This window comes from Notamacropus eugenii, chromosome 3, assembly GCF_028372415.1.
Source record: "Notamacropus eugenii isolate mMacEug1 chromosome 3, mMacEug1.pri_v2, whole genome shotgun sequence".
NCBI classification, from domain to species: domain Eukaryota; kingdom Metazoa; phylum Chordata; class Mammalia; order Diprotodontia; family Macropodidae; genus Notamacropus; species Notamacropus eugenii.
This window is the reverse complement of record NC_092874.1, coordinates 420,645,662-420,672,406: the sequence shown is the minus strand read 5'-3', so window position 1 is coordinate 420,672,406 and position 26,745 is coordinate 420,645,662. Positions and strand designations below refer to the sequence as shown.

The 26,745-nt window shown below is 40.1% G+C and overlaps 1 protein-coding gene across 3 annotated transcripts in view; it reads right to left on the bottom strand.

The window, feature by feature from the left end:
* Nucleotides 1-2,063: 2,063 nt before the first annotated feature.
* LANCL2 (LanC like glutathione S-transferase 2) overlaps nucleotides 2,064-26,745 on the bottom strand; it is a 64,141-nt gene continuing 39,459 nt past the window's right edge. For all 3 annotated transcript variants that reach the window (XM_072598196.1, XM_072598197.1, XM_072598198.1), the window contains exons 3-9: nucleotides 24,893-25,100; nucleotides 24,160-24,307; nucleotides 23,042-23,188; nucleotides 18,600-18,782; nucleotides 13,479-13,655; nucleotides 8,505-8,577; nucleotides 2,064-4,986 (exon numbers count right to left, since the gene is read on the bottom strand). In XM_072598196.1, coding sequence (XP_072454297.1) covers nucleotides 4,871-4,986; nucleotides 8,505-8,577; nucleotides 13,479-13,655; nucleotides 18,600-18,782; nucleotides 23,042-23,188; nucleotides 24,160-24,307; nucleotides 24,893-25,100 — 1,052 coding nt within the window. In that variant the 3' untranslated portion in view covers nucleotides 2,064-4,870. The remainder of the gene's footprint in view (nucleotides 4,987-8,504; nucleotides 8,578-13,478; nucleotides 13,656-18,599; nucleotides 18,783-23,041; nucleotides 23,189-24,159; nucleotides 24,308-24,892; nucleotides 25,101-26,745) is intronic.

The following is a 26,745-nucleotide window of genomic DNA, read 5'->3' as shown; positions in this document are numbered from 1 at the left end:
TCATACGTAGGTAATGTACATAAATAGTCTTCCTCTTTAAACTGGGCTCTTTGAGGGCATTTGTTTTTCTTGGTATATATCTCCAGACCTTAGCACAGTGTCTTGGCACACAGCAAGATCTTTACAAACATTTAGGTTCCTGCCTTTGTAACCCCAGGGCCTAGTGCTTAAGCGAGTGGCATAAGGGAGGTGATTAAAGTTTGTTGAATTTAAAGTGAGTCATTAAGGAAGGGAAGTGCTTTTGGTATGTTGCATTTAGAAGATAGGAAAAGAAGCAAATAATGCATTTTAGAATTTCCAACTAGAGCGTTAAAATTTAAAAGAAATTTTGCTGTTGAGTTTCTTCTTGTCTTCTCCATTAAAATGCAATCTCCTTGTGAACAGGAATTATTCTTTATATTTGTTTCTGCACTTCCTGGTATAAAGTAGGCACTTGCTGGTACATTAGTAAATGCTTGTTGATTTCCCTGGAACAACTAACACAATTTCTGAAAAGGAACAACAGATCAGTTGCCCCATGGCTCCACTCAGCATCCCTGGGACATCCTAGTCCCTGACCACTCTTCTACTATGCGAACAGTCTGCCCTAACAGAGCACCTTCCATGAAGGCAGGGACTGACTTGTTTTCTTGTATTTGTAAACTAGTGGTTAGCAGTGGCTGGCAAATATGAAGGACTTAATCCTTTTTCATTCATTCATTCTCCATTTCCCTGTGATACTAGGGTTACATTAAAAAGTCATTTTGTAACAAGAAGAACCAACTAGTGTATTTTCCTTAGCTGACTTTGTTCCTTCCTCTCACCTACATGGCAAAGTCTGGGTTAGCTTAGACTCACTGCCCTGAACCTGACCACCCTTTTTGGGAGTGGAGTCAACGTGCAGGAGGTAACTAGTCTTTGGACCACACCTGCCTCATTCATATCTTGGTTGCCTAATAAGTTTTTCCACCTGTGGTTCCAAGGTTTCCTCCCTTGCTTTCCTTCCAGAATCTTTTCCTTCCAATCAGATGCCAAGGTCAATGCACTAAGAGAATGAACATACCTGTGCCGAGTGAAGCAAAGGCCTCATGACACTGACAAGCTGTTGGATGCATTCAACTGCTAAGAAAAGTCCAATATCCCTTTTGTCTTGCCAATAAAACATTATTTTAATATTGCAGAGTTTTGCCTGTAGGGCTCTACTGTTTAAGAATGATAAATTTACTCAGGGAAACTTGAGAGAGAAAATTAGGCAAGGGAGAAAAAATGTTTTCAAACCATCTTTTATTTGTCTCTTCCTTGACTCCTACTCACTCTGGTCCTCAACGACTCATTCTAGCTGATTCTCTTTGGTTCTAGGTTTTCTCCAGTCTGTCTCAAACACTTTCTCCAGATCTTCTTCTAATCCCTCATCGCCCATCTCCTAACCCCTGAGAAATTTACAGTGGTCTCCCATTTCCAACTATATGGTGCAATGAACAGTGCTAGGTTCCCTCCTTATGATACTACGTGACCATGGGCAAATCACTTTATCTGAGACTGTGTCCTCACCTGTCCAATGGAGGAAATAACATCTGTAGTAGCAACCTTCACAGAGTTGTGGAGCCACTCAAACAAGAGAATGTACATAAAGGCCTTTATACTTGAAATGCTTACATATATAAATGCTGGTTGGTCAGTTAGTCAATAAGGATTTATAAAAGTGTCAGTTATCATGGAAATTTTCAACTGAACTTTCCAGACCTTCCATGATTTGACCTCATTCTACTTCATCTTATTTCCTACTACTCTGTCAGACTGATACACTGCTCTGAATGCTGTGGCTTTCTCTTCTCCCCATCCAATCCTACCTACCCTTCAAGATTCCTCTCTAGGAATGTTCTCTATGAAGCCTTCTCTCAACTACCCAACAGCCTCCATGACCTTCCCTAATTGCCCCTTGAACAGTGCCTGGCACCTGGTAGGCACTTATCTTGTTGAATTAGATTGAAAAAAATGAATTGAGTGTTCAGAAAAGTTATAAAAAATACTTTAGTATAATTCAAGAAAAAAATGCAAGAAATAAAGAAACCTCAAGCCATCACCACACGCAAAAAGTATTTTTACTAATGAAACCAAATAATCCCAAGCCAGCACTTAAGTAGACATCATAGTTTTTCCTAATTTTCAAACAGTATAATGCACTTACAGCATTTAGAGCATTGGTGTTACACAGCTGTGAACCCCAGAAAAGCCATAACCTCACCAATGAAATAGAGATGCTGAAACTGTAAATGAGTCATTACAAACTCCCATCACTATCCACTAAACTGAACTCTTTAAAATGACCCACCCTTTGAAGCAAATGGTCCTACTTGTCTTCTAATAAATGCGTGGCAAATTCTGACAAATATCCATGTCAGAAGACACAGGGAATTGGGAGTGAATGAAAAGTAGTAATGCAACCACTCACCACTTTACTACGTAGGAGTGTGAATGTTGGTAGCTTCCCTCCCCTCTCCTTCCCAAACAAAACCCTGGAAATAGATTTTCACTCTAGGCTGAAAACTTGTTTTCCATATCAGCTCTTTGGGGATAATCATTCATTCAGCAAATATTTTTGGTATTAACCTGAGATAAACATAATTATTCTACCTGCTCAGGTTAGCCCCCAAGTCTCAAGAGCTATTTTGGAAATGAACAAGCCTGAATGCAAGGCAATCCAGCTTTGGTGCCACTCTGGAGATCTCTATCACACCCAACATCATTAGGGGAGTGTCTCTTCATCTTGGCAAGGACCGCATTTTGGGTGCACCTACAGTGATTCCACTTGTCCCTCCTCACTGGTCCACTGAGAGAAGGACAGAAAGGTCATTCTAGAGATGGTCAGTCTTCTATGCAGATTACAGTTATTAGTGCTGATGAAGCTGGGGACAGAAGAGGGCATATAACTGGTAGTAGATCACCAGCAAGCCCTGCAATGTGTGGCCACTCATGGGCTGGTAGTCTATACTGGATAAGATTCTTACATGATGTGTTTTGTTTTGCAAAACAATTCCTCTTAGATCATTCATGACAGCAGATTATCAGTCTGAATCCTGATGAATCTGTACTTTAGCACATCGTTTAAAAAAACTCAACGACAGACAAAATACTGCGTTGGCAAGAGGAATGATAATTTGCAAGTTATAGGGTATTTTTCATCTCTGAGGATTTCTACAAATTTTGTAAACTGATTTGTGAACTGAGATCTATCTATTCAGCAATACAGTTGTGGCTTATGACTCCTGTTAACAGGGCTCAGGAATCCTTCAATAATAGTACAGGGCAGGAAACTAAATTGAAATGTATATTGTTTTTCATTTACAAAAATAAAATTCAAAACTAGGGAAGAAAGCACTTGCATAGATTGTTCCTGGTAATAGTGAGGCAGATCATCAATCTTCAAAACCCAGGACATTCTGTCTTGGCAAATGTCATCCAAGTTACATGATTTCTTTGTATGATCTGTGAGGAACTAGGGTGGGTATCCAATGGATGGGAAATAGAAATTTCCAAATGGAATTTTTAAGATGTTAGTCAAATTAGCAACAGATTAAAAAAATAATAATAGTGCCTCAATTTTCAACTGGTAATATAAAGGCAATTATAACTGTCAAAATATTGTACATCTGTATTACAGAAAAATTATAGCAAATTAAGTATGTGAATAAACACAATATTAAATCTAGCTCATGAAACAAGAGCACTCAAAACTTCATCAAATAATTTTCATTGTAAGTCTACAAATGGATTGTTGTTTCTGAAACATTTTAATTACAGGGTCATCGTGATGGTTTAATTAATGTTTTCCTTTGAATACTCAAGTGAAATTCCATTCACTGCTCTTATGATTATAACAGGTTATGAAATTCATTAATTCTTGAGGGTCAAGTGTAGACTGCTTTAATAATGCCTATTTTCAGTACATGTTCCTGTTCCTGAATTACTGGCAATCAGATGATGGTACTAACTATGCAGATGTTCTGGTGCAGGCTCCTCTTAAGATGTTGCCTTACACACCATACATTTCATTTAACACAAGAGGGTCTTGGGAACCAGAGTCATAGCTGCTACTACAAATAAAATTTGAGAATTGCATTAAAGGTGTGTGAATTCTCCACTAAAAACTGGGGTATGTCACTGAGGGTTGGAAAGGGGAGGGAGAGATAGCCACAAGTTAGCCCAAGTAACTCCTAAAAATACAGGGACATAGGTGCACACATGGGAAAATGTCAACTGTTTTATGAGTTTTCAAAGAACTCTTCATTATGGTCCACTCTCAGAGACCTGCTAGTGCTAATTTTAAATTCTTGGAGATGACTTTCTCTCATGAGGAAATGCTGCTCATATGAAAAGTGCCCAAAGAAAATGTGTGGTGGGGGGTAAGAGGAAGGGACTATAGTCAGCACATTAATAAAGTTCAAAGATTCTAAGCTAAATGGACACCAGTCTGCATTTGCTGTTCTCCTTTGATGTAAATAGGGCAGAAGTGCCACTTTATGCACTGGAGATGTTGTATGTGCGGCTGCTATTAACACTCATGCGAGGGCAGGATCGGAATTCACACAAACTGAACAGTCTGTCTCTGGACAGAACAACAAACTCACACCCACTATGGACAACACCAAAAAACATGCAAACACCAGAAAGAGCCTGAAAGGAGGAATGGCAGAGGAGTTTAAGGAATCCATATTTTACACAACTGACAGTGATGCTGCAACAAAACACCAATGTGCTGGTCTCCTTCGGTCATGCTTCTCATGGTCCTCTGGCCACAGGGGCTAGGGTGGACGTTGACTTCTTTAAGATCAAAAGTTGGTCTGTCTCAGGCACTAAACAGTTGTGTTGCTTTTGGTACAAAGGGATGTTTTTAGCTGTCTTTTTCTGCCCTTTTTTCCCTCTGTGGAGGGCCAAGTTCAAATGCTGGAAAGCGGGATGTCTCTGGAACCAGGATATCTGACAGAAAGTGAATAGTGCCGCCCATACCTGTAATACACAAAATATTATTCCCTTTTCATGAAAATGTGCTATGATACCTTCTAAAAACCAGTCTCAAAGTACATTCTTTAAAATTCATGAATCTCAAGCATTAAAAAAAAAAACAACCCAAATTTAATAAGTGTAACCTATAAAATGGAGAGTGCCACTCAGAATGAAGATAAATGAGGAGAACAAAGAAAAGGAAATTTTTTGAAAGGGAGTGCTGGGGAAAAAAATTCTTAAAGTAAGAAGAAACACATGTTCTAATTGGGTAGGAAAAGAAAGGGTCAAATGATGTTGAGAAATAGATTAAATACAAAAGAACTAAACAAGAAAAACATGTGAATGGATTAAATAGCCTAATAAAATTAATGAATGGCAGAATGGATAAAAAGAAGTTTAAAATCTAATTTTTCAAAGTGAGGATTCATCTTTTTTTCTTCAGAGCATGTTTTTCAAAGCAGAAGTAATGTCTAGGTTCTAGTGAGGATGTAATTTAACACACATGCTGTCTCCACTTGAAGAATGACAACGTCTTTGGCTGGAATATTAAAGCTATGAGATGAGGCTCTTCGGCTGGCAATGCCCTCCACATCCCTGCCTCCCCCATTGCTTTTTACTTTGCATAAATTTTGTATTTCCTCAAGGTGTGAATGTTTCCCCCAGGAGAATACAAGGGTCTTAGGGGCAGGGACAGTTCACCAGAGCTCAGCACAGCACCTAACACACATTAGGAACTTATTAAAAACTTGTTGAATTGAACTGAACTGGGAACAAATGATATTTCTACCACAAAGCAGGGCTCTCTTAGTAACCACAAAATTTCTGGGAAGAAAACAGAAATGATAATAATGGTTAGGTGACATTTCCATTGTGCTTTTCCTATACAAAGAACTTACTTATCTCACCACCTGGTAGCTACAGCAGGCACTGATGTACTTCAGCTCAGAGAGGGTTTCAATGACTTGCTCCGGATCATAAAGTGTCAGGATTTGGTCTAATTTTTTATGCCTCCAGCAGATAAAGCTAAGACCAGCGGTAGAATTCACAGCCACATAGATTTTTGTTCATTATGAAGGGATGAATGGAGGGAGATCTAAAAAGATAAAATCCTTGGCTTCCTCAGATAGCGAGCTCCAGCGAGCTGCTGAAGCAAAGGCTGGAACATTTATCAGGGACGATGTAGACGGGCTTCATGAGTTGGGACAGAGGTTTAGAATTCATTATTTCGAAGCTCTCTGAAATTGTTGTAGTGTTTTCAGGGAGTAGAATGCAAAATACAACCAGCCATGGATTTTACCACATTCAGTTTTCCCAGTCAAAAGGTCTGGTGGATAGAGAACTAGGCCTGGAGTCAAGACTCTTATTAACTGTGACTTTGGGGCAAATCTTGTAACCTCTGTTTGCCTCAGCTTCCTCCACTATAAAATGGGGATAACAAGAGCGCTTACCTCCAGGACTGTTAAGAGGATAGATAAAACAAGAGGACACTTGTAAAGCACTTAGCCCATGGCCTAGCACACAGCAGGAACTATATATATATATATATATATATATATATACATGCTATCTATTTTGCTGTGCTGTCATTACTGTTACTAGCAGCACACTATTTTCTCCTAATTATCTGAAGCTTTACTGGCAATTCCACTTATTTACTTGAGAGCTCTGGGCTTTTAAGAGACCATTTCAAGAAAGAAATAGGTCACAGATTTTGGGGACACTTGAGGACATTCCTGTGTAATAGATTCTTGTTCAAATGGAATGATTTCCTTCCTAAACACTATCTCTGACAGAGATTTCAAATAATCATTTACAATCACTCCCTTGGCTATTAGGAGGCCACAAAATCACAGATTCAGACCTGGAAGAGACTTGAGGGGTCACATACAGTCCAACTTCCTCATTTTATGGATGAGGCAAATGAAACCCACAGAAGTTACAAGGTCAGAGGGTCAGAAGCGTCAGAATTTGGATTGGAAGCCCAGTTCTCTAACTCCAAGTCCAAAGCTCTAGTCTAGGATGCAAACTGGTCCATTGCTTTGATTAAGATTATCAAGGTCTCTCAAAAATCTTGTCAATTTCCCCTCCCTCACAAATAATCAAGTCATTCCTAAGACTTCACCTGATCCAAATTAAATATCTCCAGTCCTTCACAGAAGTGGGTTTTCTACCCATATCTTTATCTTTTGGACCTTTCTCCAGTTTTTTTCATATTCTTTAAAAAAATTTGGTGCCTGAAAAAATGGACTTATTACTCTAACTGAAGTCTCACAAAGAGAGAGTTGAGTAACATGATGGTTGTCTTTTTTTCCACAATGATATTCCACTGCTGATTCATATTCAACTCCAAGCTGCTCTCCAGAAAGCTAGGCAGGGGGCCTGTTAATGTCTTGCAGTTTCAGGTAGTTGTAAATTGGTTATTTAATGACTTGTTTCATCAATCTTGTGATCTTTTCATTTCTCGTTATGGATGTCAAGTTGATTTAACAGTAATTACCAGAACTGTCATTTTCTTTTCGGAACATGAACTCAAGACCAATAAAATTCATATCCATTCACATTCACAAGTAGTATGCCACAGAGTTAATGTGAAATATTTACCACAAAGCCCTTTTACTTTCATTTCCCCACATTTCCACCCCCTTTTAAGTACATTATATCTAGTTTTAAAAAAGAATTTTGTTCACACTGCTTTGGGGTTCAAGTTAATTCAGACACCAGTAACAACTGCCCCATTTTATTAACCAGGGTTCTGGTCGCTATCCTTGATCAATCAATCAATCTATTACCAAGCTACGTGCTGTGTACTGTGCCACCTACTGAGGAGATAAACAGCACTAAACAAACCCTATTTTCAAAGGACTCAAATTCTAATGGAGGAAACAAGGACACAAATAAATACACACAGATCAAATGCAAAGAGAATAAATACAAAGTAGTTCACTACAAAGTAGTCAGGGTGGGAGAAGCATCCATGCAGAAGGTGGTGCCTGAGCATCCAAAGTGAAAGTACTGGACTGTCTGACCTCTGAAGTCTGAAGGAAAGGGAAGACTATTGGAGATAGCAGTGACACAGGGTATTGAAGGCCTAGAATGGAGGAGCAGGAGATAAAGGGGCTGAAATAATGTACTATGAAGTTGTAAACAGCAGCCAGGGCCAGGGCTGTGAGGTCCAAGTTGTGATATGTTTACCATTTTCAGAGAGAGGAATCAAGAGAAAGAAATACAGGAAAGTGAAGGGCCTATTTCCTCAACTATGAAATAATACTTATGTCTGTATATACATTTCACAAAATAATGAAAAACTGCAATTTGTTATGAGAAACAGCTAAATTCCCACGCTTGGGCACAAATTGCAGTAATAAACTCATTTATGTCACTATTTATTTTATTTTTTAGCATTCTTACTTATGCAAGAAAAATGTCCATACTGCTCATCCTCAGAGAGAGGTGATGTGTTTCACATCTTCTTCACATTTTAAAGTAAAAATGTTACCTCCTTTTCTCTCAGCCATCCTTACCTTCGAAGAGCGAGTAGGGTCTGTCAGGAATACGACACCCATGTGCTCCATAGTCTAAACACCACTCTGCAAACTGCAGGGAAAACAAAAAAAAAGCAACATTATACCAGAAGAGATGGATTCAGAAATATTTGTTGGGAAGGTCAACAAGGCGGTCTGATATCTAGTAACTAACAGACCACTGTACACAGTAACAGCAGCGTTGTGCATGATCAACTTTGATAAGACTTGGCTCTTCTCAGCAGTACAACAATCTACGACAATTCCAAAAGACTCATGATGGAAAAAGCTATCCACATCCACAGAAAGATCTATGGAGGGGAGGGAAGGGAAGGGCAAAAGAAGGTAAGGAGGGAGGAAAACAATTTGGAACTCAAATCTTACAAAAGTGAATGCTGAAAACTGTCTTTACACATATTGGAAAAAATAATATACCATTAAGTGGAAAAAATAAAGAAGGGTAGGAATTTTGAGTTTGCTGTACAAAAGAAATGGAGTACATGTAACAAAGCTTTATGGCTATTTCCAAAGATAGACAGACACCAACCAAGAACAGTATACTTGTGTAGGTAGACCCAATCCACCCATAGTTCGAGCAGCATGCAGTGGCTAGAACGTGCAGTGTCACATACTTGATTTGATCTAAGTTCCAGAGCCATTCGGGGCTCAAACTTACATAGTTTTTGATAGCAGAGTGAAGCTGTATGGTAGGGTGGGCCTCTAGAATCTATATCTTATCTGAATCAACTACTAAAGAATGAGGGCTAGGGAGACAGGAGACTGAGCTCTTAATAAGCAATAGCAAGCAATCAGCTTGGGGTGGGGGGAGCTCTTAATCTCCAGGACTATTAAGCCTTAGCATACACACATCCAAATCAAGTTACAGACTTAAGAATAACCATTTAAAAGATGTCATTTAGACTTTAATGACTTTAAAACAAGAGGCTTTTCCATAACTCAAAGTGTTTTTGTCTTATCCTTGGAAATCATACATTTTAAACTGTGTTATAATTTACATTTTCTTATTGAGACTGGCGATGGTTAGTAAATTGTAGTCTTCATAACTGTATGAACGTGGAGGGTTAAATAAACACAGTAACTGTGTATGAAATAAAAAGATCAGAAACACACACAAAAAAGCAGGGAAACAATTTTTTAAAAGTACCATATTAAATCCCCTGGACAGTTCCACTGAAATATGAACATATGTTTAGTATGTGACAGCGTGAATTCAAACAAATTCCATTTCCTGAGTTATGATTAGAAGAATCAAATTTACTTTTTAGTGTCACTTGTACACTACAATATTAAAAAAACCAACCCACCATTAAGTTATCAGTTTCCGGGGCAGACTGGCAACTGTTATACTATAGTTACATTATAGTGGTTATAGTACATTCTTGAGGTCAATAATTCTGTCCATTAATTGTGTCTCATTTCTCTTTGGCCTGCTTAATGGTCTCTTGTTTTACAGATCAATTAAAATTGTTTTCTCTAACTGTTCTGTTCATTCTTCCTCACCCTTTTCACATACACTGGCAACAAAGCCAACTCCTGAGAAGCTAGGAAAATAGTAAGTGAATAAACATTTTGTGGAATCACACATCCTTGCCTTAACATTGCCAGCAGGGGGAGTTCAGAGGAAGAAAAAGGAGTTGGTGGGAGCAGAGGTTTAAAGTACTGACAATAAAGAGGTTTTAAAGTTGTTTTATTATAAGCTTAAATGACCTTAGTGTTGTAATTAGAACTGCAGGGACTATCTGGACAGGGATTGTTGTGTCAAGCATCACCATTTTCTGAGAATGAGGGCTGCAGATGGGTGGGAAGCAGGGAGGCAGGCCTGGAAGCAATGGGACAGCCCAAGGATCAGGGTGCTCTGGCCACAACAAGCACTCACACCCACAGAATGGAGCTGGAAGGGGATGACCTTCTTGACAAAAGCCAATAAAAAGCTCAAAAACGTCAAGAGAAGAAACTTCTAGAGACTTTAAGAGACAGAAATTCCAACTTTTTGACATAACTGATGCAGTAAGAACGCAAGGGGACGCTTATAATGCAGGAAGCCTCTGACTTATTCATAGCCTGTGTTCCAACAGTTTGTACATTGTTTGGAATTCAGAAGGCATTTTCCCATAGAAGCAATGTTTATAAATTATGGTTTTATTCCCAGTAGACACATAAAAGACTTTTTAATCCATAGGGTTACAGTCACATTGTATTAAAGTACTATAAAACCATATTAACACTTATGACAATGGTTTGATAAGAGAACTGTGCAGATCTACAGCTGGGGAGAGCAGGAAACTATTTGCCTTTGATCTGTCCTAAAAATGGGGCTTGCCCTTGACAGAACACCAGCTCTGGAGTGGGAGACTTGGGTTCAATCACATCTTTGATGCTGACTATTCATAACCTTGGGCAAACAGTTTATCCTCCCTGGTCCACAGCTTCCTCACCTGGCTGCCCTCCATAGCCTTCTGGGGTTCCTTCCCAGCTCTGATGCAGAAGAGTACAAGTCCCCTAGGCAAGCAACCCCCCACCCTCCCGTTCCAAGTCACCAGCAGCAGGTCCTGTGTCCTGAAATATAAAACCGGCAGGATGGAGTCAGGAACGGGGTAGGAAAGGTGAATTAGAATTGGAGTGAGTACTGATGAAATGAAATGAAACAGGGAGTAAATACTGGGTTCCTACTATGTCATTTATTTCCTTGATTTTTTACTACTAACTTGCATGTTGAAATATTTTAAACAGTTACACAATTTGTTTTTATATAATACTATTTTAATGGAAATATCAGTTTTATGAAACTAAATGATAAGACCAGGGAAGTTCCCAAGATATGCAATTTTTAAATTGAAATCAGGTTTACCATAATTTACAAGCAAAGAGAATGAGTAGAGTGTCAGGTTTTAATCTCCCATCATTATTATAACAGAATATTTTTAAATGAAACTTTATAACAAAGTAATCATTTCTAGGGGATTTCCCCCCAGAAAATCAATTTTTAACAAATATCCATAGTCCCAACTCACTGTGTAAAGACAAATTTTTACTATGTAAGATCACAAATGGGTAGGGGCAGGCCCCCAACAAAAAGGAAAGCACCATTTACTTACATAATAAATATTTAAATGTTTTTTAAAATGTTAAGAACTAAAATTTTAGTAATTTCTGCCATAATAAAGTTAATGGTAAAAGGAGATCATTTTCTTTTTAGACCAGCTCTTCAAGTCTAACTTGTTAAGTGCTCTGAGACATCTGCCTACCAGGATGGCAAAAAGTCCTTTCTACCCTCTTGGCAGTGTTTCTCAAGTTGTAGTCAAGGCCTATGCAGTATTGTTAAAGAACTTTGCCTTCTTCACACTCTTAGATACCACATGTATTTTCTTAATAAAGAACCTGAGGAGAAAAATATGAAATATGTCTGGAGTCCCACAGCAGCAGAGCTGAGAAAGAAAACCCAAGGATGCTGGCTCTCAGCAGCCCAAATGGCTTTCCTTTCATTTCTAAAAAAGAGCATAACTTGGTAAGAGAGGGTCCCAGAGTCAAAGTTCTCATAAAGAGAGATTCTGTGTCCCCATGTGCTCTTGCTTGACTGAGGGCCATGTCACTGGCTTATCTTACACCATGGCAGTGCCTGGTTTGACACTGTCTCATGGAGCCTGGGCCTTTTGGAATTTTCGGTCTCACAAAAATCACTTTTGACAGAAAAGGAAAAGGAATATTTTGTTGTTAGGTCTTTTCAATAAGCATGCATAGCATGTCCAATATGTATAACACCCTGTGCTGGGCACGGACAGAGACACAAAGATGTGCTAAGTCCCTCACTATAGGACAGGATGTGTTACAGAGTGCAAGGAGGACTGGTGAAGGAGGAGGGGATGATCTCTTCCGACTGGGAGGTGAACAGAGAAGGGTTCGCAATGTTGGTGAAGTGTTCGCAGTGACCTGAGGGTCTGAAAGGCTGAGAGTATTTAGGAAGGAAGGAAGGAAGGAAGGAAGGAAGGAAGGAAGGAAGGAAGGAAGGAAGGAAGGAAGGGAAAGAAAGAGAGAAAGAAAAGCATCATAAGCTAAGAGGACCAAGATGGAGAATCTGAAACTCATCCCAAGAACAGCAAAGAGCTTTGGAAAATCTGGTAAGTGTTGGTGAGAAGTGGCAGATCATGGTGAAAAGGTAGGGCAAAGCTACACTATAGAGGGTCTTGAACAACAGGCTGAGATTTTTTTTTTTTAATGTAAGTGGGCAACCACTCAAAGTTTCTGAGCAGAGGAATGAGATAATCAAAAACTGTGCTATTGGGAGAGTAATCTGGTAGCCTGTGTAGCATAGAATAGAATGTGGGGTGCCTGGAGACAGGGATACTATTAGGGTGTGATGACTACCATCATTAATGCTAGGTGGCACAATGGATAGAGTGCTGGATCTGCAGTCAGGAAGACTCTTCTTCCTGAGTTCAAATATAGCCTCAGATAGTTCCCAGCTACGTGACCCTGGGCAAGTCACTTAACCCTGTTTGCCTCAGTTCCCTCACCTGTAAAATGTGATAGAGAAGGAAATGGGAAACCACTTCAATATCTTTACCAAGAAAACCTCAAATGGGATCACAAAGAGCTGGATGCGGCTGAAAACAACTGAACAACAGTACTAGTCATTCATTCAATAAACTAGGCCCTAAAGATCAGCCAGAAAGGAAATCAGTCTCTGCCCTAAAGGACCTTAACATTTTAGGAGGAGGTGATGAGTGCCTGGTGATGAAGGCAGCAGGAGATGGAGAGGAGAGAAACAGAGGTGGAATAAATGATCCGACTTGGTGACTAACTGGTGATGGGAGCTGTCTGCTGCGATGAACAGCTGCAAGGGAAGGCAGGAAAAAAGGGGAGGGGTGTGGAGGACATGGAGAAAGGAAAATGAGCTGCCACGAGCTTTCTTGAAATCTGAGGTGCAAAGATGACACCGGGGTGAGGTGGCCTTACCTTACAAGCTCTGTAGAGGTACTTTTTATCCTGAGTGAGATGGTAGAGGGATAAGAAGGAGTAACCATTTCCTGCCGTCCCATGGCAGATTCCATATCCTTTCCGTAGTAAGCCTCTCTGCCAAATTACATCACTACATTCCATAGCATCTTTCAAATATTTGTCCTCCTTAAAGACCTGGAGAATTAAAAAGAGAAACAGATTTTTAAAGGAATTTCTTTTATTCTGATTTAGAAATTGTTTCTCTTGACTAGCTAAAAAAATGTAGGAGTTATGCTGTGAACATGATGCATTTGAAATGACATTCAGGAAGAACTTGTCTACAATCTCCTACCTCAGCATGTCCCCCTCCCCCAGCTCCCGCCATTTAATAGATTTTCTCAAAGTCATGCTTGGGTCTTGTTTTGGCTATAAAAGTAAAAGAAACAAAATCTGTCAGAACCTTCTGACTGAAAAGATGCCGGTGTCAGAGCACAAATATTTGACATTGTTTGGAATGTGACCAGAGACACTTCTGTGTCATCTATTACACTATCCCATTTTATATAACAGGGCTACTTGGATGTCCAAGCTGACAGGTCAGGCAAACATCACCTTGCTGATATGAGCACAGTGGTACCTACATGGTGAATCCTCTAGGGAGAAATATGTCATAATGAAAGTTGGTTGTGGTTATTAAAAACCACCACCCACTCCTGAACTTTATAAATCATGTGTTGCCATGGATGGCATAGCTCGACAGTCAGAGCTCTGCTAAGCATGCACAGACGCAGCAGAGGAAGACAAAAATACTTGTGTGGCACAGATTCTTTGTGTTCATTCACACACAACAAAAGGTAGCCAAGGTTGGCCTGAGGCAACACTGTGACTCAGGAAATATCTGTCATGGGTGTTCCAGCTCCCCAAGCTCTTTTCTCCCTCCCAAACCCTCCAATGCCAGTTACCCCGTATTCTCCTGTTCTCTTATCTCAGTATATTTTTCTCGTCTTTGTGTTGTATCATTTACAACTGTTGACTGATTGATTCCATTTCGTCCGACTTAGCATCGGCCCACATACTGCTGCGAATCATCGAATTTCAGAGCTACAGGGACCTCTCGAGACCATCTAAGCCAATACCTTTATTTTACAGATGAGAAAACTAAAGCCCAGAATGGTTTTCCCTGGGTCACACATCTAGGCAGCAGCAGAAGTGGGATAAGAACTCCAGGATTCTGACCCCTCAAGTTGTGTTCTGTCCATTACATGATGCAGTCATTATTAAATACCTGCATTTCATCTTTTACTTCCTACTGTGAAATCAAAGTCTGTATCCCTTGCCTCAGTAACCTGGGAGGGAGAATTCTTTTGATTGAACAGACCCTAAAATTGCAAGGAAGTTTGGCCCTGGAAGTAGACTTGAGTTCTCAGCGTAAACTTTTCTGTGTCAAACAGAGGTGGGGGTCAAAGAGGACATACTCCCTCGCCTCAACTGAGGCAGGAGTCAAAGGTCTGGTCTAACTGTGGCTGATAAGAGTTGATTTCTGAGAGAAGGAGGTGGAGTGGGTGGTGAGTGCAGTGGAGAAAAAAATCCACTCTTGCCATCAGTCTACTGCAGAATATAGATTTTGCCCTGTCTTAGCACAGGTTTTGGATTCAGACAAAACTTCCTTCTTTCTCAAAAAGAAAAAGGTAAATTTTAATAGTTTTTTTATAGTTACAACAAATTCTTTTTTATAGTTAGAATAAATTTTTTTATACTTACAACAGATTCTACCAAGTAAACAATCTCATGACAAAGAGATGCTTACAAGTCCCAGCCAATTTAACAGTCTAATAAATCTGTTGTCCCATAGGTACACATTCTGAATATATAATCATTATCGCTGAATAAAACGCTAACAATCCTTTTACATGTTTTTCAAAATATGTTTCAATTTTTTAGGAGGGAGAAGGCCTTTAACTTACTCTGGGATTAAACTTGCTTATAAATGTAATAGAAACCAAGTTAGGAGGAAGAGAAAAGAACCATCTTGTCTTAGGTGAGGGTAGACAAGAAACTGAAATGAACAGCTGGTGGTATCTCAGGAAAATATTAAGGACTTGTCATCAGGGAGGCTTTAAAGCAGAAATACCAATTTGTATCTGGAGAGAAACAGGCTAAGTCCTCTAAGGGCAACAGCAACAACACAAATACGTCAACATTCTTTTAAGATTAGTATTTAACATAAATAATAGGCAATTATGCCAAGTCGCTGATAAAAGTCTCTGCCCTAGTCCCCTGACTCCTGATGAACACAAGATGCAGTGTTCCACTGAACCACAAGGAAGCTTTTGTTCTTCCAAAGGGGAAGCCGTGAACCTGCAGTAGTTCTCTTTAGGCATAACTAAAGGGAAAGGTGAGGAATAATTCCACATGTTTCAATAAAAAAAGGCAAAAAGGCACAGAGAAATGAGTCTGTCTCACAACTATAAATACCAATTCCCCCAAAGACTAGGTGAGTTAGCAAAATTTTCAGCTTATTCACAAAAGCCTCAGGATCGGAGTATTTAACATGCTGCCAACCTGGGGTGACATTCGAGGACAAGGCTGGGAAGTTTCCCTAATGCCTGCCAGCAACTGACTCCAGCCAATGGGAGCTCTCCTTTAGTTTCCCCAGCAACAACAAAAAACATTCACTCGTTCACTCAAAAAAAAAAAAAAAAGCTTTGAAAAATCATCTCGAGCAGAAATATGCCAACAACTGGGCATTTAAGGGCTTTAAAATGAGAAGAAACAAGCAAATTCTAGCATTCGTTCATCCTTTCTATTCTGGCCCAGAAAAACTGGACAGAACCAGTTGTCACTTGCAGACAGGTAAGAGAAGGCTGATGTGGCTAGAGACTTGCCTCCCCACCACTGCGGGGGAACCTGAGGTCATCATCGGTGACCCCTTCATGCTCCCCCATCCCCATGACCCCCCACCCAGGGAAGCCCTCACAACCCTGACTCCTGCTACTGCAGCCTCATAAGCTCTTTTTCTCAGATCAAACAAAAGGTGAATGTGCTGGTTTAAAAACAAAGGTAACCAAGGGTCTTGTTTATTCCGGCATTCCCCTTCTTGCTTGTTCTAACTGCACAGATTCCGTCAGTGTCTCCATCCTTCTTGTGGTGAGCACTCCCATTTTTTAACCCCCTGAGCTGCACTTGTTCCACACAGATTATATTGTTTCTCAGCTTAATAAATGCACTTTCTTTATAAAAGTTATTTGCTTCCAAGGGGGAGTGCCTCTCTGGTGTCCAAGTGCATAAGTCATGTCCTAATGTACTCTGGCAGCTGAGCACTGGGTGCTAGCTGTGCCAGTGTGACCAAATGCTGGGTCAGGAGCAACTGCTCTGGTGATAAATGATTCTTTGGGCAGCATGATATCCGGACTCCCTGCTACCTGCCTACTTTCTCTGAGAGATTAGTGACAGAAACAAGGCAGGAAGGATCATTAGTGCCAGGGATTACTTTTCAGCAGGGCAGAGGGCCCTGTTGATAGATGCCACCTTTTCAAAGTGAATGTGAAATGAGGCTGTGGGCAAACAGAAATCCATTTACAGATAAGCTGCCTAGACTCTATGTCTCTACTGCGTACTGGGGGATATTGACACAGACAATATCAGGCTTTGAAATATATTTGTAGATGAATGCATCATAGTAGAAACACAGCTGAAGTTACACACAGGGTGGTATCATTAGCTGGGGAAGCAGGACTAGGCAAAAGAATGAATAAGATATTTTCACACGTTAATACTGAGAAGGGATGGGCTGGGTTGGTATTTAAATAGGGGAATTTCAAGGAAAAAAGAAACCTGGGTAACCCATATTCCTCAAAGGCTCCCACAGCTGTTTCTTCTTTATACTAAAAGCCAATGGCCACAACTTCTCGAACACTTCCTCTGACACACAGGGCCCATGCCAAACCTTCTTTTGTTCTATGACAATTCCCTATTTAATGTCCTTCAGTAAATGCCCTTTCCTGCTGAAAGTTCATGAAGAATTAAGAAAGGGAAAGGAGATGGATTCTGGTCTTCCTCAATGGATGATGTTTTCCTTTCTTTTATGTTCATTCTCTTAACCATAGGCTAAAAGAAAGGGAGGTAGGCAATGGAGCGCAGTGGGAAAGCTAGCATCAGGAAATTCTCTAAAACAAAACAGCAAGCCCTGCAATATTCCTATGCCTCAAAACATTCTGAGACTGTCTAAGCTGTGAAGGAGGTCCAGGCCCGCATCAGAAGAAGGCACTTCCTCATAAGGAATTCCTAATGACAATGAATTTGTGAGTCCCTAAAAAAAGAAAAGATCTGAGAACATCAAACTTTGGTTCTTTGCCAAGTTGATAAAACTTAGCCATTTCAGGTGAAAATGTGAATGATTACTCTGTTACATATGACTGCTTTTTTGCTCCTATATCAGAAAATCTTGCTACTTAATCATAACCGATACTCGTGGAAACAAATACATTATATGGTTGTTGAGTGATAGGATTCAGAACGCTACCATGTCCAGGGAGAAGACTGTCACAAAAAAAAGGATGCAAACCATGGAAAAGAAGTCTGGAAAAGAACCATTATTCACTTTAACTTACATATGGCAACTTATCCAAGCTGTTTATCAGGAATTCTTTTTAATACAGTTTTGAAATAGGCCTAGAACTTATCCACTTATTTCCCTTAGCTTTCCAGTGGACACCAAAGCAATATTGAATACCTTGATATTTCCCTTCAAAACCCAAATGTACCAAGTTCCCAAAAGGCAGTATCATACTAAAAGCTTGTTAAAAGTAAGAAGGGGGTAAAAAGAAAGTTTCTGAGACTGCGTGATTAGACGTAAGCCAAATGTCAGTAGCTGGTGAAATTTTCTAGCCCCTCAATTTGTTGTAAGCATCTCAGCAAAGTGAAAACTGTGCTGTCATCAGGTTTTCTACCATTTATTAATAAGTTGCCAGCTAGTGAAACACAACAATAACAACTAAAAAAATATCTCCTACTTTCTTTGGAAGAATGTTAATTTGGAAAAGTCTACACACTGCCCAAAGTCAAAATGAAAATTTACTTCTGCGAAGAAAAGTTAGTCATCTTTATCCTTGATGTTCATTAAGAAAAGTGAAGACTGACCTTATAGGCTTGCAGAAGCATATGTATAACCCCTGGGGCACCATGACACCAATGGACCAATCTATCCGTTTCATTGCTTAATGATGATGGGTAATTTCCAGATCTGAATTTTTTATGTCGCACATAATCAACACTTGGTTTCACCAACTCTGTCAAGGTTTCCTGGTCCACATTTGATACTGGCTTTAAAACAAAACAAGACACAGATTTATAATATACTCTTTCAGCATTTAAAAAAAAAACAAAACTGTCATAGCAAATAGAATAAAACCTCAACTACTTAGAATATTTGACAAATGAAGAGTTTGTGGTTATTTTAGTTATCTGGTTACCTAAGACTTCATCAGGAAATAGTTTCTACTGAAACTCTTTTTATTGGAAAAATCACTTTCCTTAAGAAATAATGAACAAAAGGAAAACAGAGACATATGGGAAGACTTATATAAACTGAAACAAAGTGAATTAAGCAGAAGAAAGAAAACAACATAATCACTACAACCATGTTAATGGAAAAACAACAACAAAACAGCTGAAACTAAATGCTGTGACATGGCATCATGAGCAGGCTTGCTCTCAAAGATGAGACTTGGGAAGACACTTCCGTTTGTTTCTGCACAGGCAGGACTGTGGTACGTGTCACTGCAGATAATGCTAGACTCTCTTCTGATGTGTTTTGTCAGTTTCACTGAGCTGGGCTCACCCCAGCCCTCCTTTCCATTCTGTTATAAAGGATGGCTCTCTAAGCAGAGAAGAGTGAGAGGACACTCTGGGAGAAGGAGGCAATGGAGACATAAGTAAATACCCCAGCATGGAGCGTCCTCTACGTTTCTCCTCTAAATGCCACATGAAGTATCCATCCAATGAACTATACTCCTTCTTGTTTATTTTTTAGTATCTCACACAACCCAAGTGCAACCTTTGAATCCCCAATCCCTGCTGCACCTCAGTTTTGATAATTGATTCATTGTCCCAAATCCTTTTCCAAGTATATATGTTCTCGATAACGTGTTTATTGGTCAGTCTTCAGGGATGTAATACGTAACTACTCTGAGTCTGGTACCATGCTAGGCACTGGGGATATAAGGCTAGTTTCTGTCCTCAGTAGGCTTATATTCTAATGGAGGGGATAACACACACATATAGAAGTGCATATAAAACAAAAATAAAGAGATTTTGGGGGTGGCAGAAAGGGGAGCTGCAGCAGCTAAGGCTTCATGCTGAAGGAAACCAGGAATTGAAAAGACAGAGGTAAGAAGAAAGCACATACCAGGCCCAGGGGATGGCCAAGGCAAAGGCCAGAGATGAGATATGGAGTGTTGTGTGTGAGGAGCAGTGAAGAGGACTGGTTTGGCTGGGCTGCTGAGTGCATGGAAAAGCAGGAGTGGGCCGGATTATGTAGGACTTTCAATGCTAACTACTAATTAGTGGAGTTTCTATTTGATCTTTGAGGGGACAGAGAAAGAGTACAATTTATAGTGGGGGAGGGTGAGTTCTGATCTGCATTTTAGAAAAATCAATTTGGCAGCTATATGAAGGACGGGGTGGAGCAGGGGGAGACATGAAGCAGGGAGACCAATCTTATTATTATAGTACAGGCAAGAGGAGAGAGGGCCTGAACTAGCATTGGAGCTATGTAAGTGGAGAGAAGGGGGCATATGGAAAAACTGTCATGGAGGTAAAAATAAAAAGACTCAGCAACTGACTGTAAAATGTGACAGTTAAATAACACTGAAGTTGCGAACTGGGGTGACTTTAATGCCACTTCTGGCCTGCAAGTTGTCAACAGTAACAGGTTGCAGTCAGTGTATACACTTCTAGCCATCATTCTATCATCCACTGCATGTATATGTGCAGGGCCTGGCAATGAGCATTTAGAATTAAGCCTATCAGGGCTCCCTCGACCTCTTCCTCTGACTGTTTCTCAGTCTCTGTCTTGGTATGTGTGCCTAGGATTGTGTTTATTTCCCTCTTTCTTTTCTCCCGTCTTTTCCATTTTCTCTCTCCTTCTCTCTACCCTTTAATAGCCATGAAGCAGACATTTATTTTTTATAGTGTTTTGTGTTTTGAATAGTTTTAAATAAGTTAAATATATCTAATCTATTTTAGAGCTTCATAATATATTTAATGTATTTAAAACTAAGTTAACAACTAAATCATTAACAGCTAAACCAACAACTAAAGGCTTTTGATTTCTATGGGATATAACATTCCTTGAGAGAAAAAGATTATCCTTGTGTCATGTAGAACTGTAACTGTCCAGGGAATATAGAAATGAAATAATGGTATTTTAATTAAAAGGCCCATGACTTTGGTTATTCTAAAGAAATCTGTATACAGTTCAAGGGATTTGGCAGATTGGTCCATTTTCATGTTTATCTATCTTGTATAATTATGGCAGGTAAATAAGTTGTAGAGAAATGGATTCAGACCTGTGCTGGCATTAATTTCTTATCCTCAAAATCTGCTGTGCAAGAATTATTTACATTGGTACCTAAAAACAGTCAGGCAAAATGTACTGTTTTATGCCGCTACTTGGGCATTATCCATCCCTCATTAATCACAGAAGCCACCACAAATACTGCAGCCTGGTAAGCCCTATTAGTTCTTGAATTAATAGGTACTTTTAAAGAGTGAACATCACAAAAAAGGTCAATCATTTTCTACCAAAATTCAACATGGAAGCAGATAGTCTGTTAGCTGACACATTTCCTAGAGTAAAATAAACCTTTGATTAAAGGTCAATTTGGTACCACGCAGGATGCTTCACTGAAACTGCAAAACAATAATCGCTAAGAATTTCTCATCCCAAAATGGAAACTTAAAAATCAAGACACAGCTAAATAAACAAACAAAAAATTTCCCTTTTGTAGAAGTAGGTAGGAGCAGCAACAGAGCTGCCACCGAGCTGAAGCACTGCCCTAAAAAAAAAACCATGTGCTCAAGACCCGACGACTTGGAGGGTACACTTGGGGGCTCGTGTTGAATTAATTTTGGATCATTTCAGGATGTATTTTGGTGCAATCTACCACCAGTGGTATCTAAACCAGCTGAGGGGATGCTGCTCTGGCAGGGTCCAGATGAGGATCGTGGATGGAGAGGATGGGAAGGGCTCCCAGAAAGGTGAGCTGATGCTGTCATCGAACAACTGCTCATAGATGTCATTCCTTCTGCTAACATCTCTGTGACTCACTGTAGAGTGGAGGCCATACAAGGGTTGTATCACTTACGTGTGCCCCTAGGGCGTGATCGTGGAAACACGGCTCTGAGGATTTAGAGGTAAGAAGCACAGATATTTGAACAATGATATTTTCATGAGGAACTTAACCAGCTGAATTGTTTGCAGCCTGTCCAAAGCTTTCTACTAAGGCTTCACCTTTCCAGTGAACGTGGACTTCTTTTAGCAGTCTTAGCCTCTAATGACCTTCACCAGGGTTTGGGGAGACTTCACTTTAGTATTTCCCAATTAACAAATGAACAAAAGGGGAGTCTGAGTCTGAATTCCTTGTCCTTATGTCTGAGGGAAGCAGCAAATGTTTGTTTCTAAACTCAGAAAGGGGGAACAAGTTGTATGAGTCATCTCAGGAGGCAGTGAGCCTCCCTCACTGGTGGCCATGTACTGGTCATACTGTAGTGTACATGGGTCAGAGAAGGTAGCTGCTGAGAGTGATTATGGAACCTCATACAGCCAATGTGGCTGGAGAGGAATAGGAAAGTTGAGAAACCACTGGCACCCAGAAGTACCTATTGCCATCTCTCTTCCTGGGATGTTTCTAAGCAAGCTACTGCAATGTGTGCAGGGGTTGGTGGGGTGTTTTGTGTATTCCTGGAATGCAAATTTGAGTTAAAAATGCATCTTCCCATTAAAAAAAAAACAAATGAAAGCTACTCATAAACAGTAGTTATGTGTAGCTAAGATGGTACTCTGAGCACAATTATAAGTTCAAGCATCACTTGTGAGCAGGCATAGGAACTTAACCACCATTCTTACTTTTTTTCCATGAGAAAACATGTTCTGACCTTCACACAGATTTTTAATGCATTTAACCAAATCCATTTGTCTATAATATACTCTCTTAATAAGAAGTAAATCAGCAGCCTCTGGGGAGGCCAATTCTGTTACATGACGTTCTCTGCAAGGGACACTAGACACCAAGCAAATGAGAAGATGGCAGAATTTGGCTCATGGCAGCTCATCTGCCATTAGGCAGTTTAGTAAAAATATTATGCATATTTTCAGGATCTGGAGAGAATTATTTCATCTGTGACTCATAGTAAGGGAATGAAGTCATATTCCCACATACCAGTTACATGAGGGGATAACAGGACATCTCTAGTTTCATTCGGTACTAGACCAATAGGTTTTCTTACTATTTGATGACCAAAATGGCAGTGCGATCAGTATGCTGTGCTGCCCATGGAGCCTGACTCTAGAACACACTCACCTGCATTAACATATAGTAGATTCCGGTCACACCATGAGCCGCTCCAACATACTGTTTCTTGTGCCATTGGAATAACAGTGGGCAGCGTTCAGTTTTGCGTTCTTCCTTGGACAGATTTTTACCTGACTCAATGACAGCATTTACTACCTAAAGATGAGATAACATGAATCTCAAAAACTTGTAATGATCGGGTTCCAAATATCAATCTCTTAATTATCAATACAATCTAACCTACGGTAATAATAGTTCTCTAGAATTATATAAATTCTTCATATGAAAATTTCCAGGCACTCAGTATGCATTACCTCCATTTGACAAATCAATAAACTGAGGCTTCAAGACAGGAGACTTCCTACAGTGAAACTCAGGACAGTTTCTACCAATAGCCTTTGTGGCACTTAGAAGGAATTACTGCCTAATCACTCACCATTGCTCTTTCCTGTCTTCTCTATTGATTATCAGTCTGAAGAGGATAGTGGGTAAGAAAACAAATATTTCAAACCACTCTGTTGCTGTTTGTTTCTAGTTCTAACTTTATTTTTTTCATAGAAGGAAAATACAGAAGACTAGAAAATAAACGTGTTTAGACAGTCTGGAGAAACTGGCACAGTTAGGCCAGAGAAGAGATGGTTAAGGAAAGATCAACTATCTTTACTATTAGTGAGGATGAACAGGAACAAACAAAATAAATCAGCATAAGGAATTTATGTTATGTACCAGGAAGGATGTTCTAAAAGGATAGGCTACTAATAGGTCAATGGAGGGAGTAGTTGATTTTAAAAGTTTATTCAGAAAGAAAAATAAGAGATACTTCTCATGTGCCTGAGAATGTTTAGCAGGGTACAAGGGACTCTGGAATAGTCAAAGGTCCTTTTGGTTCAAAGATGGTTCAAATCCCACCTTTAATATTTGCTTATTAAGTGAACTTAGGAAAGTCACTCAACCTCTCTGAACCTCAGTTTCCTTTTCTGTAGAATAAGAGAGTTGGAATAGATTGGCAAGGAGGTTCCTTCCAGCTCCAGACTCATGATCATGGTCACTGTCAGATTTTACATGAAGAGATGAGTGTAATTCTTGCATAGCTATCATGGCTGGCAGTTAGCCCCTATAATCAATACCTCTTTGACAGTTGTCTCGGACACTGTGTTTGGACCAATCTCTGTATTCAAGTACAGTAAGGCATATAGGTAACCTGCTCGTCCATAAAGGAGTTCATCTGGGAGGTCTGAGTCTTGACTTACAACTGTTTTCTGTAGCTGCAAAAGTCTAATAAAAACAAAAAACAAAATAAAACCAAAATTAAATTTCCTCAGAAGAGACATGGAGTATCCTTTATTAAAAAAAAAAATTAATCCCCTATATTCACATATTCTTAGGACCTGATGAATGAGGTCATCTCTGATTCAAGGACCAGATTAATATAACCCTCCAAATCCTTCTCTATCCCCACTAATTCTTCTCCTTCAAGAGATGCCAGTGAGCAAGTCAGCATAGAGCCCTAGCCCAGACAGCTTTCATTAAATGCCAGCTAAGGCATCTGAGAGAAAAATATTTAAGGGAGAGGCTTCGATTATGACTCAAAGTAACATGTTCAGTCTGTAAAATACAAACCAAACTCATGTCTCAGCTGTACAGATAGCTCTAATGGAACCCTGCCCACAGCAAGACAAAACTTGGTTGTCCCATCATGATGCCTCCAGTGCAGATTATAAAAGTCTTTCAGTTCCTGAAGTAGCATATTGGCTTCCCTCTGTCGTATATAAGACAGGCACAAAAGCAGTTTTTCTGAGGTACTTTTCCGCAGCATAGCCCCAGCTAGGAAAGGAGAAATACTTTCCGCTTAAGACTCACTTTGTGATGCACTCTCTGGATTCGCTGTCACTCTTTAGCTTGTGGTACACCACAGCGCCCACAGCAAGGGGCCCCGCATCCCCACAGAGAAAAGTGACCCTACGGCCACTGAGATTCCGAAGCGTTCTCTTCACATAATCCAGGGATCGCAGCAGGTAGGCCTGATCTGAGGTGACGCGGTACATCTGCAGGTATAGAAGGGCTATACCTAGAATAAACCACCCCCCCAAAAGAAAAGCATTAGTATATTTCCCTTCTGCCTCAGTCCCAGGGGCAATACTTAGGGGCCACTGACAACATTCTTCAGCATAAGCTCCTCCCACTATACATTAGGGTAAGAAAGTTTCTGGAGTTGGTAGTTGTGAATAAAGAAACTAAGCTGCAGGAGACAGAGCCAAGACAGCAGAGCAGAAAGATGCACATACTTTAGCGCTTTCCCCACAGCCCACAAAATACCTGTAAAAATGCCTCTCGACAAATTCTAGAGCAGCAGAAGCCACAGAACAGCAGAGTGAAAGAGGTTTCCAGCCAAAGGTAACCTGGAAGGACAACAGGAAAGGTCTATCTCATGGGACGCTGAGCAGAACAGAACCCAGCCCTGGCCACGTGGCACTGGGAGGAACAGGACCTGAACAGACCTCCAGGACAGAGTTCTCAGCAGGGAGGGTCCCAGATCCCTCAACCCATATGCAACAAAGAAAGCTCCAAAGGTCAGTGTGCGAGGGCTTTCCCAGCTGGGAGAGAGGGGAACAGAGTTCCCTCAGTAGTGGCCTCAGGCAGCATCAGCGAGTGGCAAACAGCTATGCAGAAGCAGCCTGGGTCCACTGTCCAGGCACCTCAGCTTAAAGCCTCTGGCAGAACTGAGCAGCTGATCTGAACCTCAGCCCTGAGCATGGTCCTGGGGGAAGAAGGAGTAGTAGGGCCCTCCTTTTGACAAAAGATTCAGAAGTCAAGTAACTGGCTGAGGAAGTGCCCAAAAAAGGGAAGAAAAATAAGACCACAGAAGGTTACTTTCTTGGTGAACAGGTGTCTCCTTCCATCGTTTCAGATGAGGAAGAACAAGGTATACTGTCAGAGGAAGTCAAGGCCCCTGCCTCCAGTGCCTCAAAAGTGAACTTAAACTGGGCTCAGGGAATAGAAGAGCTTGAAAAATGAGTTAGCAGCTTGCTAAAGGAGAACCATAAAAATGCTGAGGAAAATAACACCTTTAAAAAGAGGCTAACTTAATTGGAAAAAGAAGTCCAAAAAGCCAATGTGGAGAAGGCTTTAAAAAGCAGAATTAGTCAAATGGAAAAGAAGGTTCAAAAGCTCACTGAACAAAATAGTTCTTTAAAAGAGAGAATTGAGTTCAGGGAAGCAAATGACTATGAGATAAACCAAGAAGTTAGAAAACAAAACCAAAAATTTGAAACAATGTGAAATAATGTGAAACATCTCATTGGATAAACAACTGACCTGGAAAATTGATTCAGGAGAGACAATTTAAAAATTATGGGACTACCTGAAAGCCATGATAAAAAAAAAAGCCTAGACATTATCTTCCATGAAATTGTCAAGGAAAACTGCCCTGATATTCTAGAACCAGAGGGCAAAATAAATACTGAAAGAATCCACCAATCACCTCCTGAAACAGACCCGAAAAGAGAAACTCCTAGGAATATTTTGGCTGAATTTCAGAGTTCTTAGGTTAAGGAGAAAAATACTGCAAGCAGCTAGAAAGAAACAACTCTAGTATTGTGGAAATACAATCAGGATAACACAGGATCTGGCAGCTTCTACATTAAGGGATCGAAGGGCTTGGAATAGGATATTCCAGAAGTCAAAGAAACTGGGATTAAAAGCAAGAATCACCT